We start from the raw sequence: 16,545 nt of genomic DNA, 5'->3' as shown, positions 1-16,545 counted from the left end.
GGATATACCCAGTTCAAGAAGTACCAATGGAAGGCTAAAAGAATAATGGTCTCCTTGACTACTTGTGCAATATTTTTCTTTCTGGGTTCTTTTAACAATTGAATATATGAAATGCATCGGTAATGATGTATGAGCGAGAGGTAGTGACTGTTGTGTGGGGTAATCGTATGATGTATTGTTTAGTTTCGACATTTTTTGTAATCACTGTAATATTGTGTAGTAATTTGTGTATGGTTTTAAGATTGTTCTAGAAAACGATGTAGAGCAAAAGGCACTATTTTGAAAATTGTAAAAATGGTTAATAATTAAACTATGTTGCAATGAAACAAAGATATTAATCATTTTCATTGAGTCGCTTCACATTGGATTGAGTCCCTATATAAAATAAGATAGGTTAAGCAGGAAGTTGTATTATTGATTGATGTTAAAATTCACCCCTTTCCCGAACCTAAAATAAAACATTTTCTGGGGTATCCTTCTGTGACAAGCAAGTTTACCATTGACCTTTATGCTGTTTTAACCGAGGTTAGACTCAACCAAGAGATGGTGGCGAGAAAGGTTGGGTAACCAAGTTGCAGACGGCCAATGCCTTTCTCAGCCCCCTTGCTGATGCTGGTGTATACCATGCAGAGAAAGAAGTGAGGGATGTGGATGCTGAGGTTTCCCTCGAGCTTAATCTAAAGAGCGCCTGTCCTATTTTCTTGACCTCAACTGCCTGGAATGCCAGATCAACTTTGGATGTATGACTGACTGACAGTGAGAAGAAAAGGTTGAGGGTTGTTGAAGGAATTCAGCGAATAAAAGGAAAACTCCGTGACTCGGAAAGCATCTAGCCCCAAAAATGCCTCAACAAAAACCCTAATGTTTCTCATCAGGAAAAAAATGAATACAAGAAACTCATCATTAAAGCCAACGCTGCATTCATAAAAGCAATGATGTAGAAAAAAACCCAGCCAAAAGCGTATTTGTAATTGTAAAATAATCCACAATGCAGACGCTTATAGGCATCTCCCATTCCTCCAAAGACAAATGTGAATAATTCTCATCCTTCTTCATTAACAAAGTTGGAAAGGTTTAGCTCTCTGTTGACCCTCCCACCAAACGAACCTAATCACTGCCTTAATACGAAAATCTAAAACCTCATGCTTCACTTTTAAAGCAGTTGTAGCAGGCCTTGAATTCCAATCCCATCCCAGGGTGGTGTCTCTAGTTCTTACTCACAGGATGCCTACCACACCTATGCTGTCTCTTGCTCTGATATCCGTGTGTCAGTTTCCCTTTCATTGCTGGGGTTGTCACTGTACCATTATGAGATGTCTCCGGTTATGCTACCCTGGGATGTTTCCAGGTGATTATTTCCCGGACCCTCTTACTCACGTTTCTGGGGCTGTCTCTCTTATATTCATACCCTTTTGCTTGCAGATGTTTTTCTCTTTCTTGCTCTGATTCATCGGTGGTCTTCTCCTCCTCTTCCCTTCTGCAACTGCCGCTGACTGGAAAGTCTTTTTGTCACAGTTTTGGGCGGGTCTGATCAGGACTCTGGTTGGGACACCCCTTGAGGTCACCGAATATCCTAAAGAGGTAGTGTACTGGGGCAGAAGAGCAGCTAAAGGCATACACGGAAAGGACAGCTATGGATAGACACAGGAAACAGGAAAGTAAAAGCAGAGCAACCCATGTGTGAACAAATAGGAAATGGATTACTAGTGGACAAACATGCTGGGGTTGTACACAGAGTAAGGCACAGAACCTCCCACAGTGACAGGGAATCTCAATGCCTCTGTGCAGTTTGTTCTTACAGATAGTCACCCTGCCAGCCCCATAGAAATGAGGCAGCAGAAGTGATACTGTCTCTGGACCCTAGAGCACAAACAAGGATAGTACTTACATACACAGGACACGCTCTTGTGGGTCCAGCTGGAAACACAGTGGCGATTCCTGAGAAAACAGCAATAGCACACTGTCACTGTTAGGCACGAAAGACAACGTATAACACTAGACAAGGATGGCGGCTGGAATTGCCTCCTGGAAACCAGGAGCCAATCCCAGTACAAAGGAGGACACTTATACACTGGTGAAGACTGATAGAACACTTACCAGACACAAAGAACCAAGAAGAAACAGAAGGGAACAAACAAAGAGGCAGAGGCAAGAACTGGGAACAGGCTCAGGCTGAAGTAAAGGCAGGACTAGGACTTAAAAACAGGGGGCAAACTTCTGGCTGGAAAAAACAGAGATAGGACTGGGAAACTGAGAGCAGGCTCTGGCTGGAACAGGACTGGAATACAGGGAGTAGGAATGAGTAGAAAACAGGACTGGGAAACAGAGAGCAGGTTCAGGCTGAAACAAGGCAGGAGCAGGGCAGAGAAACAGGGAGCAGGCTCTGGAAGAAACAAACAGGTACAAGGCTAAGAGATAGGGGGCAGAGTCTGGCTGGAACAATCAGGAACAGGGCAGAGAAACAGGAAACAGGATCAAGCGGGAACACCACAGGAACAAAACTGGAACACCATCCGACAAGGGGTCTGTAACACAAAGGAATCGAACTCCAATGCCCGACAGGGATCGTGAGGAAATGGATGCTTATAAGCAGTTCCAAGCTGGGCTGCACAGGAGAGGTCTCAGGTGTGTGTAGTTTCAGACACTTGCAAGCCCTGGAGTAGAGGATCCGGTGAAAAGGAGCAACTGGACTTCTCCCATAGAAAACAATGGGAAACAGAATCCGGGCTTTCTTGACTACCAGGCTGTGCATTATGGGATTTGCAGTCCCAGGAAGCAAATGTAGTTCTACACAAGTGTACCATGGAGAAAAGAGAAACAAACAGGAGTCAGTAAGAGACTCTAGATAAGTGTTTAAGGTGATTCCCAGGCTTCCGACAGTCCCCTTACAGCGCCCCCTATAAATGGGACGACAGAGTCGTAACACTTTTACTCTCACTTTGTGGAATGTTTCCTTCTTTTTCACGAGCAGTTTCGTCCTGTCATCCCCGCAGCTGTTTCTCTAACCCATATGAATGGGACAGTCTTTAATACATCACTTCGGCTTTTGCTCGCTGTTCTACTTTGGTTGTCCTTCCTCTCACCTGCTGTCCTGTCTTCCACTCTCATCACCTGGATATTCTCTGCTACTTTGACAAGTCGTTTTTTCTGTCACCCATCCACTGGACTGTCTTCTGCATCTCTGAAACACAAGCCACATGCCACAATACGATCTGTAAGGAAATGTGCGCTTCCTCTAAAAGGATCGGGAAAATGACTCCCCAAAAGCGCTACCTTATATTGGCAACTGCAGCGTTGTACGAAGACTGGACAGTACCTGAGTGGAAATATTCTACCTTTTTGTGTAGGATTTCGTATCGCTTTCAATCTTTTCTACTTCATTGGTGTAAGCAGAAGTTTACATTATTGCACGGGGGCGATTTTTTGTTGGGGGGCGTCTGGATTTCCTTTCGACTTTTGTAGGGTTGTAAAAGTGCAGAACCATTCAAACCTTTAGTGCAAGAGATTATGCATGGGCCTGTCACCTTTCTCTGTAGTTGCTTATGCTTCTTTCCTACTGTGTTGTTTTCAGTACCAACTGCCCTCGTGCGATGACGTCCAGCTTGGAGGCCTCTAAACATTTGCATAGTATGCTGGATATTCGATGTCCATAGTGTTGGTCATTACTCTAAAACAAACTCGCTTTTTAGCTATAGAAATGACACATACATAGTACGTACAAAGTAAAAGATATTAGTCACCTAGACCTTAATTCTCCAAATGTGTTGACTGTTAAAATGTGAATGTCACTGGAAGCAATGCAAAAGCGCTGCAACCTCAGAATAAGACAGTATCAGACAAAAGGACCGATTTGCTATGAGACTCTTGAATATGAAGATGATTTTTGGTGATCTAGAGCCATAATGCTGAAGCGTCCTGGAAGTTAACGGATTTTTACTAAAGATTCTCCATCTCCCTTTTGTGGCCGTCTCGGCACCGCACCTGCAAGAGGCAGATTATCTGGAAATATCCAGTGTTATAGTGCAAGATACAGCTGCTTGCCACTACGATACTGACATGATACTGGTCTACATGGATTCTGGGTCTGCTTTGTAGGGAATTTATGTAGCACTTTCTCCAGTGCATCCCGAAAAAAAAATAAAGTATTCAATGTAACAGTGGTGACGCTGGTCAACCACAGCTTAGCTGAATCCACCAGGTAGTATGTTAATGAGATCAGCTAATCTTTTTATCGGTAAAACCTAATTCAAAACACACTAACTCTAGGTGACTGCTGGATGTCTCTGCAAGTGTTTGGTACAGATCAGTGCTAGCCAGAGCTCTGATGTCGGTTTAGTCAACATTTCAACGAGATTGCCCACAAATATGTTACTGATGGGCCACTAATATATCTTACTAAATGGCCTCTGTAATGATGAGATAGCCAATATGCCCTCAAATATGCCACCCGATACGTCTCTGATGGGTGAGTATTAATGCAGTGATAGGAGCACTTCACCTAAAAAGCCTGCAAACATGTCGCTTCTGGGCTGCGCTTTGGCAGGGACAGTCAGCATGTTGCCCAGAAAGACCAGAAATATCACAATATGCCTTGAATGAGCCACTGTTATGAGGGAAGCCACAGTTATGTTAAGAGTTCACCAAGATGTCAAGATTGCTTCCCATTTCCCTAGACACTTATTATGCCAGTCCATTATTATACCAGGGCTAGCCGCAGTTCTTTCCAGAGTGCACACAATAAGTTAAGGATGGCCACTGTTATTAGCCACTGCCAGGGCCACTAATCAACATGCATCCACACAAACTCAGAGCACATACATAGCAACCTACACTGAAATTAGCTCATGACCTAGTGGCAGCCCGCCCACCAAACCGTAAACTATGTTTACACATGCCTGTGGTTCCATAGCTCCCACTTTGCAGAAAGTATCTCTTAGTGGAAGGAGGAACGAGCAGTAGCTCTTGTAATTAACAGCTTCAGATTGTCTTGAGCTTCTGCTCAGTTAGAAGCTGGGGTAAGGATGGAAGCGGACTGTTCTTCCCTCCTTGATCCGATCCCCATTTTATCTAGGCTTCTGATGGGGGGGGAAGCTAAATGATGGAAAGGCCCTACTAAATCTATTTTAGATGACTCCCTTCACCTCTGGAGTGTCCCTGTATGAGGGAAGTACTACTCTGAATGTCCCAAGACATGTGTAGTGTAGCCCTGCTGCACTTCAGACATCTTACAGCTGTGACACGTAAATGTGCTCTGGTCAGATTGTTTTCTTGTAACATGTGGAGTATGTAATTGGTGAGGAGATGTGTTGGTGAAGCAGTACCCTAGCATCCTCTGTGGACCAGTCTTTGTTGCTCCTTACAAGCACTTGAGAAGAGGCTGTAATTGCTTAGTTAACTAACCCCAGAGACTGTGTTAAGCTACAACTAAGACACTTGACTTGTGTGGCAACATAATTATTACTAGCCAAAATGCCTATAGAGAGACCCGAGCAGTGGCAGGAACTCTAACTCACTTGGAAGGAGCTACTGAATATTAAGTTAGAGACCTCTTACTGACACCTTCTAGATTGTTTGTGATGTATTGAGTGAAAGTCCATATGTTTGCACAAGTTGAGGCAATTAAGACTTCCTTACAGTTCACTTCGTCAAAGAGGAGGAAAAGAGGTACAGAGGAATTAATTGCTTCTATTTCATAATTTCTGTTCACGTAAAGCTAGAACCTCAAAAGTTTGAGTCGAAAAGCCTCAGCAGGGAAGACAAGAGATTACGTAATTTGAAGATGTTTCAATACAGTCAAGCATAGATCATCGTAGTGTGGTAATAGGTTCTCCGCCCTCCTCTACCTGCTTCTTAATTTCTCTGCCGATTATGGGGAAATCAATCAATGTATTATCTACAAAGTGTATAGATTGAATGAGAAGTAATCCATAGATAGAATTAGCAAAAACATTAATTGTGAATATGAATGGTGCAATATGTGTTAGGAGTGCTATACAATCAAATTATTTTGCAGCAAAATCTCTTCATTAATACAGAGGTCTCAGTTCACCCTGTTTCTTGATGGATGTTTGGGCAGGAATGTCTAAGCAGCTAAACATTTGCATAGATGCCTAGGCCTGTCCCTGACTATGTGAGTTCCTGGGCCTGTCCCATAACCTGGAGGGGTGTACCAAACATTCCCTCATATTGAAGAAAATACTTGTCCTTGTCTTGGGTATAAAGCTGTGGTGGAAGCATATAGTGTAATTGAAACTGATAGTGTGACCTGATCTTTTGATTTATGTTAGAGTGTGGCCCACAGGCCTCTCTCTTGTAAAGTTTTGATATAATAGGAATGCAAATCACTCTGTGGCATCCTGTCAGTATGCTGAGTTTGTGTGTTGTGCCCATGTAGCTCATTTGCAGTTGTAGTACTTTGTATGTTAGTGAGCCTTAGTACTGATGGCAGTATTATCCATTTTGGATGCTCTTGGCTTGGCAAGATACAAGATGGGGCATGAGGACAGCTTCCCCAACAATGAGTATATTGTGTGTAGTTCTGTGTCTGAAGAAGGGAAATCCACACCGAAGTGAGGAGAATGGGGACAGGACTACTTTTCGAAATTTCATGCGGACATTTGATAGCAAGGGCTGCTGAATAATTCTCACTAAGCACTGCCATTTTCTTGATGGTAGGGTGAGGGGTTGAAAAGCAGTATCTGTTGTCCTAGGTGAGGACGTTTTTAGGTCAGGCCTACACTTTTGCATATCCTTGATTGCCACTTCAGAGAGGCTGATGGCAGCCAATTACAGAAACTCACACTTCAGTGTGTTTATGTTGTGAGTGCTCAAGTCTGGTAATTGCCCCAAGTGCTGTGGTCTGCAAAAAGCATCATCTACTCAAAGGCTGTGGCAGAAGAGCAGCATGAGAAGGACACTTTGGAAGAGAATCACCCAGAACTGCTCTGAAGTTTGAGACAGTGGACCTGCAGCCCCTGTTTAGAAATTGAATATAAAAATTGACCAAAAATACCACACTGTGTTCCAGCTCCAAGTCCTTCATAACAAGGAAAGGGAATGTGCCACAGCATAATCGAAGGACTGCTACATGACAAGGGCTGCTGTCTGACTACCAGCCAGTTTTCCAGAGGTTTGAGGGCATCACCTGAAGTCTGCACTTTCTGCTGGAGGAGATGAGGATCTGCCTGAAGATCCTGCAAAACTGTCTGCATGCTGCGAGACAGAAGAGTTTGCTTTGCCCTGCAGAATGAGAGGCTGTCCAGGAGGAAAGAGGTACAGCATGTCCTAGGGACCGAGGCACATCAGAGAGGAGATAACCGGAGAGCAAGCTGTTGCAAAGGGTCACCCCGATCTCTCACAACTGGTTCCTGGTGGAACCACTTCAAGCATCTGCGCCTGTCGGCCCTGTTGGGCTGCTTCTTTCTTGGTTACTACATCGACCCAATTGGGGCTGCAACTTCCTATCAGCCTATTTGGTTTGCCTATGCCCTGGTTACTGTTTTGACCCGATCGCTCTTCAGCTGCCTTTGAGACTGAGCAGGGCTATATTTGTTGTGGTTACTGCATTGGCCCAATTGGGACTGAGGCCTCCTACCAGAAAAGTCATAGCAGCATCTGCTGTGGTTACTACATTTGCCCAAGCGAGACTGCATCGTCCTTCTTCTGCTGGGACTATCTTCATCCTCCAAGGCCCCTACAGGTTGGAGTTTGGCAGGGCCATCAGTTCCTCTTCAGAGGAGCAAGGACGAGAATACTGCATGCCTGTTACACCGTCAGTGGTAAGGGCTGAAAGAAACCATGAACTAAGTGCCCATTTGACTTGTGAGGGAAAATGAGACCACATCGGAGACCATGTTTTTGCCTGACTTTTGGGGGAAACAGCCACCATGTGGTCAAATCTGTGGGATTAGCGCATGGGAACTCAGTAGGTGTAGCACCACAAGGGAGAGTCATGCCCAGGATCACTGCCCTGTATTCCAAGTTGGACTGTGGAGTACTTAATACTGCTGTATGATTAAAAAGAACTTTCTTAAAAGACATGCACTGGACTAAAAATTGAAATGATTGTGTCTGTCGATTGATTGCGGAGTCCTGAGTTCGGGCACGCACACTGCCTTCCCGAGAAGGCTGTGACTGCTTGCTCTCACTAGTCTGAGAGTCTGGTGTGAAAATGGTTGTACTTGACCCAGTTTACAGAACCATAGTCGGAAGGGCCTGGAGACTTTAGTGCTAAATGTCCTCAGCCACAATGGTTGATGCCCAGTTGCCCCGGTCTGCCCTGTGCCCCACCCCTTAACAGGTTCTGACAAGGAACTTTTCTGTTTCTCTCCCCAAAAATATTTTTAACACTGTTTCATTGATAAATATATGACTAGTTAAATGGTAATTAAAAACACTCCATCATGTCCTCCAATGTGTCCCTGACCTTGTATGCATGTATGTGTTTATGAATGGGTATTTATAAAGTGTAGTTGCCTAGAATATGTTGTGTCTAGGTTCACACTGGAGCCTACACGCAACAAATTTGTCTGCATTTGTAGAGCATAGCACTGTCACCTCTGGGGTTTATCTGGACACTGGGGTGTAAGGTCACCTTTAAAGTGCCAAGTCTTGAGTTTCTTTCTGACGTCTGCAAGGGAGGGTGCTGTTTGAGGTGGAGGGGCAAGTCGTTCCAAGCCATGGCGGCGATGTGGGAGGAGCGTCCCCTGATCTGGATGCGATGGACTCAGGGAGGTTTGTCAGGGCTAGTGAAGAGGAGCGCAGGTGTCTGGCAGGTTGGTGGAAACTCAGTCAGTGGGTGATGTAAGCCAGTCCTTTATCGTGTAAGGCCTTGTAAGCATGCATGCGGATCATGAACTTGCATCTGTTCTGAATGGGGAGCCACTGGAGTTTTCCTTGTGGTGGGGGTGATGTGGCTCATTTAGAGAGGTGGAGGATAAGTCTGGCTGCTGCGTTCTCTATGGTCTGGAGTATTTTGAGGAGTTTGGTGGAGATGCCGGCGTAGAGTGCATTACCATAGTCGAGGTGGCTGATGACTAGGGCCTGTGTCTGTTGTCGACTGGGATCCAGCTGAAGATTCTGCAGAGCATGCAGAGGGTGTGGAAGCGCGAGGAGGCGACTTCGTTGATTTGTTGCATCATGGTCAGTTCGATGTCAAGGATGACGTCAAGGTTGTGTGCGTGGCCTTTTGGCAAGGGAGTTGGTCTGAGATCGACTGGTCACCATCTGTTGTCCCATATGGATGTGTTTCTCCCAAAGATCAGTACTTCTGTTTTGTCCGAGTTAAGTTTGAGGCAGTTTGCTGTCATCCAGTTTACGTTGGTCATGGCGTTGCAGAAGTGTGTTCTAGTGGTGAGTGGTCTTCAATGAGCGAGAGGATAAGCTGAGCATCATCTGGTAGGAATTTATGTTGATACCTTGGGATCGGGGGGATCATGTACGTGTTTAACAAACTGGGGCTGAGGGATGATCCTTGGGGTACGCCTCATATGATTTTCTTGGCTTTAGAGGTGAAGGGAGGTAGTTGAATGCTCTGAGTACGTCCTGCCTGGAAGGAGGCTATCCATTTGAGGACATTCCCTTGTATGACGATGTTGTGGAGTCTGTTGATGAGGGTGTGGTGGGATACAGTGTCAAATGCAGCTGAGGCATCAAGGATAATCTTGGCAGTGGTCTCCCCGCGTTCGAGGAGTGTTCAGATGTCGTCTGTGGCTGCGATGAGTGTGGTCTCAGTGCTGTGATTGCCACAGAATCCTGATTGGGAGCTGTCAAGCAGGTTGTTCTGTTCCAGTTATTTGGTGAGCTGTTGATTGATGTCCTTCTCGAGTACTTTGGCAAGGTAGGGGAGCAGAGAGATCGGTAGATAGTTTTCAAAGGGTCAGCAGGGCCGGTGGATGGTTTCTTTAGGAGGAGGTCTTATTTCTGCCTGTTTCCATTTGTCTGGGAAGACTGCTATGGTGATGGAGGTCTTGAGGATGCTGGTGAGTTCTGTGCTGATGTGATTCGTTCCGAAGTTGAATAGGTGGTGGGGGCACAGATCAGTGCGTGTTCTGGAGTGGATGGATGGCATGATGGCCGAGGTGGATTGTGTGATGAGCGGTGTCCATGTGGTGATTGTCCAGCTGGTGTACAATGCGTGGTCGAGGCTGCTGAGGATTGTAGGTTGGGGGTCGAAGTTGTTGTAGATGGTGGTGAGCTTGCTGTGAAATCAGTCCGAGAGGGTGTCGCAGAGTTCTTGAGAAGGGTGGATAGTGTTCTCTGTGGATGTCAGGTTGGAGTATTCTTTGACTATTCTGAATAGTTCTTTCATGCGGTTGGTTGCTGTGTTGATGCGGGCTTTGATGTCTGCTCTCTTGGCTTCCTTACTTTGCCGGTGGTAGTTGCTAAGGTTTGCTTTGTTGGCAGCTCTGTCAGAAGTGTTTCTGGTGGATCGCAATCGCTTCTCAAGTCAATAGCAGCTGTGCTTGGTGGTTCCGAGCACTGGGGTGTGCCAGCTGGCTCGGCCTGAGGTTTTGTTGGTTCTGGCTGGCTTCAGCAGGTGACTGTCAGCGCATTAGGCGATGCAGATGGAGGAGTTCTGGACGGCCTGTTATAGGTCCAATGAGGCCTTGGGTTGGGAGGTGCCTAGGTCCCGTGTCCACTGTGTTTCTGTTACCTTGTCCGAGCTGCAGTGGTTGGGGTTGTGGTACATGGTGATGGTATGCTGTGCGCCAGAGATGGTGAAGTGGACAATAGTGTGGTCAGACCACATGAGTTCCGTGATGTGACTGAATTTGACTCTGTCGTAGGAGGTGAAGATGTGGTTGAGTGTGTGTCTGGCTTTGTGCATAGGTTCGGTGACCAGTTGGGTGAGCCCCATGTTGCTCATGATCTCCAGGAGAGTGGTGGAGTTGGCGTTGTTGAGAATGTCGATGTGGAAATTGAGGTCGCCGAGTCGGATGTAGTGCTTGGAGTCGATGGCTAGAGGATGATCATGTTGGGGATGGTGTCGCAGAAGGCTGGTCGAGGTCCCGAGGTCTGTATACGAGAGTGCCTCTGATTGTTGTCTTGGCGTCGGTTTGAAGCTTGAAGTTGAGGTGCTCTATGAGAGATGTACGGTTGTCATTGGTGGAGATGTATCGGGGGTGTCCTTGAAGGTGATGGCGATGCCAGCACCTTGTTGGTGTGGTCTTGGTGTATCATCTTGTAGGTGTCGGGAGTTGCGGTGGCTAAGTCAGGGTTCAGGTATGGGTTGAGCCAGGTTTAGGTGATGAAGGCCATGTTGGGGGCACGGGAGGTGATGGTGTCCCAGCTTTCTGTAGCATGTTTGCAGAGGGATGAGGAGTTGAGCAGGATGCATTGTAGCGGTTCTGGGTTGTTCGTGGTCTTCGGGCGGGTTCGGCGCGGGTTCCTGTGTGGGCTGGCGGTCAAGTGTTGCAAGAGAAACAGCAGCGTCGACAGCTGAAGGGTCCTTCGGTTGCTCAAAGGACAGAGGAGCTGCAGTTTCGTTTGTGGTGTCCAGGTTTCAGGGCCAGAGGCTCCTTGTTGGTGTATCAGTGGGTGGCGGGAGGGCCAGGGTTCCTGCCTCTAGGTACGGTGCAGGCACAGATGGGCTTGCTGCAGCCGCCATTAAGTAGGTCCTGGGGAGGGCGGGGCACTGGGTGGCGCAAAACAGCAGGAGGTGAAAAACCGGGAAGCAGGTGGGAAGGGAGCAGCAAGAAGAGTCAGAAATCAAGAGAAAAAGGTGAAGAACGAGCAGGAATGGCAAAAAACTGAAATACAGAGGTCACGAAGGAAGCGAGCAGAAGTGGCAGAATACAGAAATACAGTGGAGGGCAGCAGGGAGGACAACGATCAGAGGGCGTCAAGCAACTTGTGAGGGTGAGCGGTCTGTGGCAACTGGTTAGGAGACCTGTCTCAGGGAAGCTGGACACAAGGACCTGCTCAGAAACGCACCCTATCCAGGTGGATTGTCCTGTACTTAAGGTGTGCTATGCCCTGGCCAGGATGGAAACCCTGAGGTCCTACGAGCTACTTCTGCCTGTGCCAAAATGACCTTGATGGTACTGGCAAGGGAATTTCCTGTCCTATACATTGCCAGGCTGCTGCATGAGCATCCCTGCATTTGTTGACATGGACACCACTGCCTTGAAATTCAAGATGGCAGAGGACCTTTCTTCTCCTCTTGATTCTGCAGAACTTTTTGGTATGAGTCCCCTCCCTATACCATTTGGGAGGTTCTCCTTAGATTTATTTTCTAAAGGTGAATAATATGTGGCTGGAAGTACCCATCAGTCAAACAAGTTACTTACTATATGTTAAACTGTTTCTGGTGGATACTCTTAAGTGCAGATTCCTGTCCACTCCCCATCCTCCTATTTGAATTGACTCAACTCATCTGTGTTACAAAGGTCTCAAGTTAGTTTGGGGACACTGTCCTCTCCAGAGTGTTATGATTGATCCAAGTCTCAGGGCTCAGAAGAGCACAAGACAAAAATTAATATCACCTTACAGTGGTGGCACTTGAAGGCAGCTCCTGATCATCACTTGGGCTGCTTGAGGCTTTTGCAGAGACCAAACATCAATTTGAGGCATTGACAGAAATGGCACGGATGAGCGCAAGTCAAAAAATTAACTTCAGCTTATGGTGGTAGGTTCTAAAGGTGGCTCCATATCATCACTTCTGGGGCTGTTTGAGGCTTTCACAGAGATCAAAGGCGCCACCAACCTGTGCACTGGAGCAATTGCAGTCGACAAACCACATCCAGTTTGGCACTGGGCACTTTTCTTAAGGTGAAGAATATGCAGTTAAATAAAGTATCCACCAAAAAGAGTTTCCAAAGTTAGGTCAAATGTTTATCTGGCACCTGTGCACTCAAAAAGACAGAAATCTTGTCATCCCTAACTTAAATACAGGAAGGGGTATGACATATACTGCACCCACCATACCCTGTCATCCCACCCACAAATCATCCCACAGGCTGTGTGCATCTGTTGGGGCAAAGGGGATAGTGTCACTTTAATTTAGTAATTCACTCCAAAACAGGCAGGAAGGGGCCCATTGGCTTTGTTCTGTTTGTTCTAAACATTTACTTTAAAATAGAATTATGTCATTCTATCAGCTGGCTATACACTTTGCGCGAATCAACTGTATGATCATTCTTAATTCTTTTTTCTTCTTTGCAGGTACCTGTGGGCCGGTTTATTGGTTCTGCTGGGTATATTTCTAAATGTTTATAGCAAGAATATGGATAAAATGAAGCTGCCATCATTGACTGGACTGTGGTACAAACGCACAGAAAGAAAGTCAAGGACGTTCTCAGAAACAGTGTAGGATGTGGTCTTCATCGAATCGATTCTGACATTTACATAACAATTACATTTTTTGATCGATTTTCTACGCATTGCTCATGTAGAGGAAAAAATAGTGAAACCAAAGCAAACGAAGGCGCACTCTTTGGAATTGGAAATGTATTAGCATTTTTGAAACGACGGTCATCTTTTTCACCAACACAGGAACTTGCGTGCACTTTTCAAAACGGCAAAAGGGAGCTAGATAAACACACAGAACATTCCACTCCTTGAAACCTGCAACCATTCTCTGGCAGTGTTACTATTGGATATTAAAACAAAAAAATCTTAATTTTTTAATTGTATTCCAAATTGTCTTTCCTTGCACTCCATTGCGTGGGAGAAGCTACAAAAGATTGCGGTGAACTTTTTTTTTAATGAAAACGGGTCATCGGTTATGATGGAACAAATTTATTTTTACGTTACACATGAATATGACTATATATTTTATTGTAAATAATTGTCTGCACATTTATATAAACAGCGTCGTTTAAGTACTGGCTTCATTTAGGTTGGTACAAACTGAATGGTTATGTTTTCAATGGCAATCAGTTTAATTGTGGAACTTACTTGAATTAAAGACATAACTTATTGAAAGGTGCGCAGTATGTCTACAAGCGATTTATTTTAAAAGGAAGTTGCAATTAAATGCATGCATTGTAACCTATCACTGTACAGAGATCTGTCTGTCAAAGCTCTGTCCACAAGAAGCTTTGCTGCTGTTGAAGTAGACAGAGCTTTATACCAGGGGCGTGACAATGGCTCCTACAACCCCTGTGGCTCAGAGTCTCCTAACACTTCAGTAGGGCCTGGTAATGTTAGGGGGGCCTTAAATGTAAAGAGGGCCCCCATTCAGCTAAATGCAAATAGGGCGACTCAGGAGCACCTTATCACATTCTGGCATGGGCCCCATCATTTTGCATTTTGAGTGACTGCACCCGCTTGCAGGGGAGTCCATGGGACCACCTTTTTCCCCTCCAGAAGACTGCCTTCAGGGGGCACACTGACAGTGCCTTTGGGCCCATGCCCGTAATATGTGGTGGGTGCAAAGGCAAAAAGACTCCTCATTTGCATGAGGCCACTCCCCCCATGCAAATAAGAGAATTTAATTTCAAGATAGTGCAGGCACAACAAATGCGCCAGCGCTATCACTATAACAGAAGGGGCCGCACAAGCTTCTTCACCTCCCTCAGTAATACCAAAGTGCCCTGGGGACACACAAAAGCACTTTGTGTATTATGGCCTCTGGCTACATGAGAAATTCTGTCTTTCTTACTTCTTATGCCTTTGCATATTTCACTAGTTTTACCTGGCAAACTCTACATATAAAAACATTTTGAATGTCCAGTAATCCAAAGCTACTTGCAATACCAGGGTTATATATCACCTCATAATAAGGGTCGCAATGATCTAGACCGCCACCGGGGAAGAAGCTATGAAGTAGGTCCTGTGAATTTTTCTAATGCCTTTAGTTCAATCCCAAACTTTATTTGGTACCTTCTTCTTTGAATTGAAGTATTATTTGTATAATACCTTGTTTATTCCTATTCTAAAATAAAATGATCTCATTTTGCCTCCAGTATAGCAGAAAATTGGTGGTTAGTGATGGTTATGAGCTGCCCGTCATTTCAGCATGCAACATTCATTGTTATTCTTGCAGTGTTAATTCAGAAATATGGTTAGGTGAAAATGAGCATTAAGCACTGTCTCTTGCCCAAAGGTGTGCAAAATCAGCCCGGACGCTCATTATTCAAGAAAAGTAAGAAACAAAATTAGGAGAACCTCTCTCAAATAGTCTGCATCCTAGTTTTAAGTTTCTGTTGATTCCTCAACAGCATTCATAAATTTACTTTTTGCCTGAAGACAGACTCCTCTTTATGAATATAATCTAGCAAATCACTGAAACAAATCAATTCCAACCATACTGCGAGATAAGAAGAGTCCAATTAAGTTGAAAGCTTCAGCTCTCTTGCCAATAAGGCCTGGGATTGAATGCTCGCTACTATTTCCATACTTTTGACTCAAAGGTTTTTTTAGTAATGTTGCCTCTAAAAGGTACCAAACCCTAGCATCACTATCCTCATCTTGAGGAACAAACATCCATTGTTGCTCTGCGGCTGCCTGTGTCCTGAAGGATTGTGCAGCCCCTGTCCTTTTCGAAGTTGACTCCAATAAACATGAAAACTGGAATTGGCAGGTGAGCACTGACAGTTCCAGGCAATCTGACAGGTACAACTTTGACACCCACATTATTCATTTTTGTCATATTTCCCAGAGGGCTTTGCAGATCTTCTCATCTTCTTAGAGTATAAGTCAGACAGCCTTTGTCTGACCCAGAGTATGTTTAGTTAGACTACAAAACCCATACTTTTTTATTTACCAAATATTAGAACCATATTTTTCAGCCTTTCTATTGATTTGAATGGGCTAATGATATTTCTTGTATGTTGCAGGCAATGTACACTTATGCTGTGAAGTTACATCTTTGCCAGTAGTAGAGTACACGCATGCCATGAAGTAACACCCACACCTGTAGTATAAAGTCGTACCACAAAGTTACCCCTTCACAACAAGGGCACTTACAGAGCACCACAAGTCCTCCCCTTCATCTCATAAATTTAAAACAATTGTGTTAACCGGATGAATGTTCACTTGGAGAGTGGTTTCCTATGTCGTGACTATATGCACACATTCTTGTGTTGTGAGTTACACAGGAGGTGAAACCCTCTGTTAATATAATACCAGAGGCAGAGTTCAGTGGTTACTGTGGGTCAGCTAGACTGAGAAAGAGATCTAGATTGACTTCTATCAGAAAATAGCCTCAAAGGATTCGCAGTTCACTTACAAAAAGATTGAAATCAAACATTGTTTGGTGAAGAGTTCAGCTGTGTGTGCCACAGAACTGCAAGACGGTGCTCGGTATCAAAAAAAATATATATACAATGCACTTCATCTCATTTGGTTTCCAGTGTGAGCCTCAGTGGAGGAGCTTACATGCCTGTGTGCGATTCAGCTGGTGCACTCTAACTGTTATCCGTGAAGAGCACTCGCATCTCTCCTGCTCTTCGAAAGAACAACTTGACAAAATTCCTCATTGTTTTTTTCTCCAAACATTTTCATTTTCAAATGTGCACCTGTTCGGGATATTGCCCATTTTCTGAAAAATCTGTAAGTGGCAGAAAAGTTTTCGTTTTGAATTAGAAACACAAGTCTGGT

General features: G+C 45.0%; 1 protein-coding gene across 3 annotated transcripts in view; it reads left to right on the top strand.

Moving 5' to 3' along the window:
• The window catches only part of SLC35B3 (solute carrier family 35 member B3), a 292,399-nt gene extending 278,469 nt beyond the window's left edge, over positions 1-13,930 (top strand). For 2 of the 3 annotated variants that reach the window (XM_069217176.1, XM_069217194.1), the window contains exon 10: positions 13,165-13,457. In XM_069217176.1, the coding sequence (XP_069073277.1) occupies positions 13,165-13,312 (148 nt within the window). In that variant the 3' untranslated portion in view covers positions 13,313-13,457. Of the gene's footprint in view, positions 1-13,164 lie in introns of all 3 variants that reach the window. The other variant, XM_069217185.1, reaches the window with a different exon arrangement.
• The last annotated feature ends 2,615 nt before the right edge of the window (positions 13,931-16,545 follow it).

Source organism: Pleurodeles waltl, chromosome 2_1 (assembly GCF_031143425.1).
Source record: "Pleurodeles waltl isolate 20211129_DDA chromosome 2_1, aPleWal1.hap1.20221129, whole genome shotgun sequence".
Classification (NCBI taxonomy): Eukaryota; Metazoa; Chordata; class Amphibia; order Caudata; family Salamandridae; genus Pleurodeles; species Pleurodeles waltl.
Note: the sequence above shows the minus strand (reverse complement) of the source record. Positions and strands in the feature narration are given on the sequence as shown.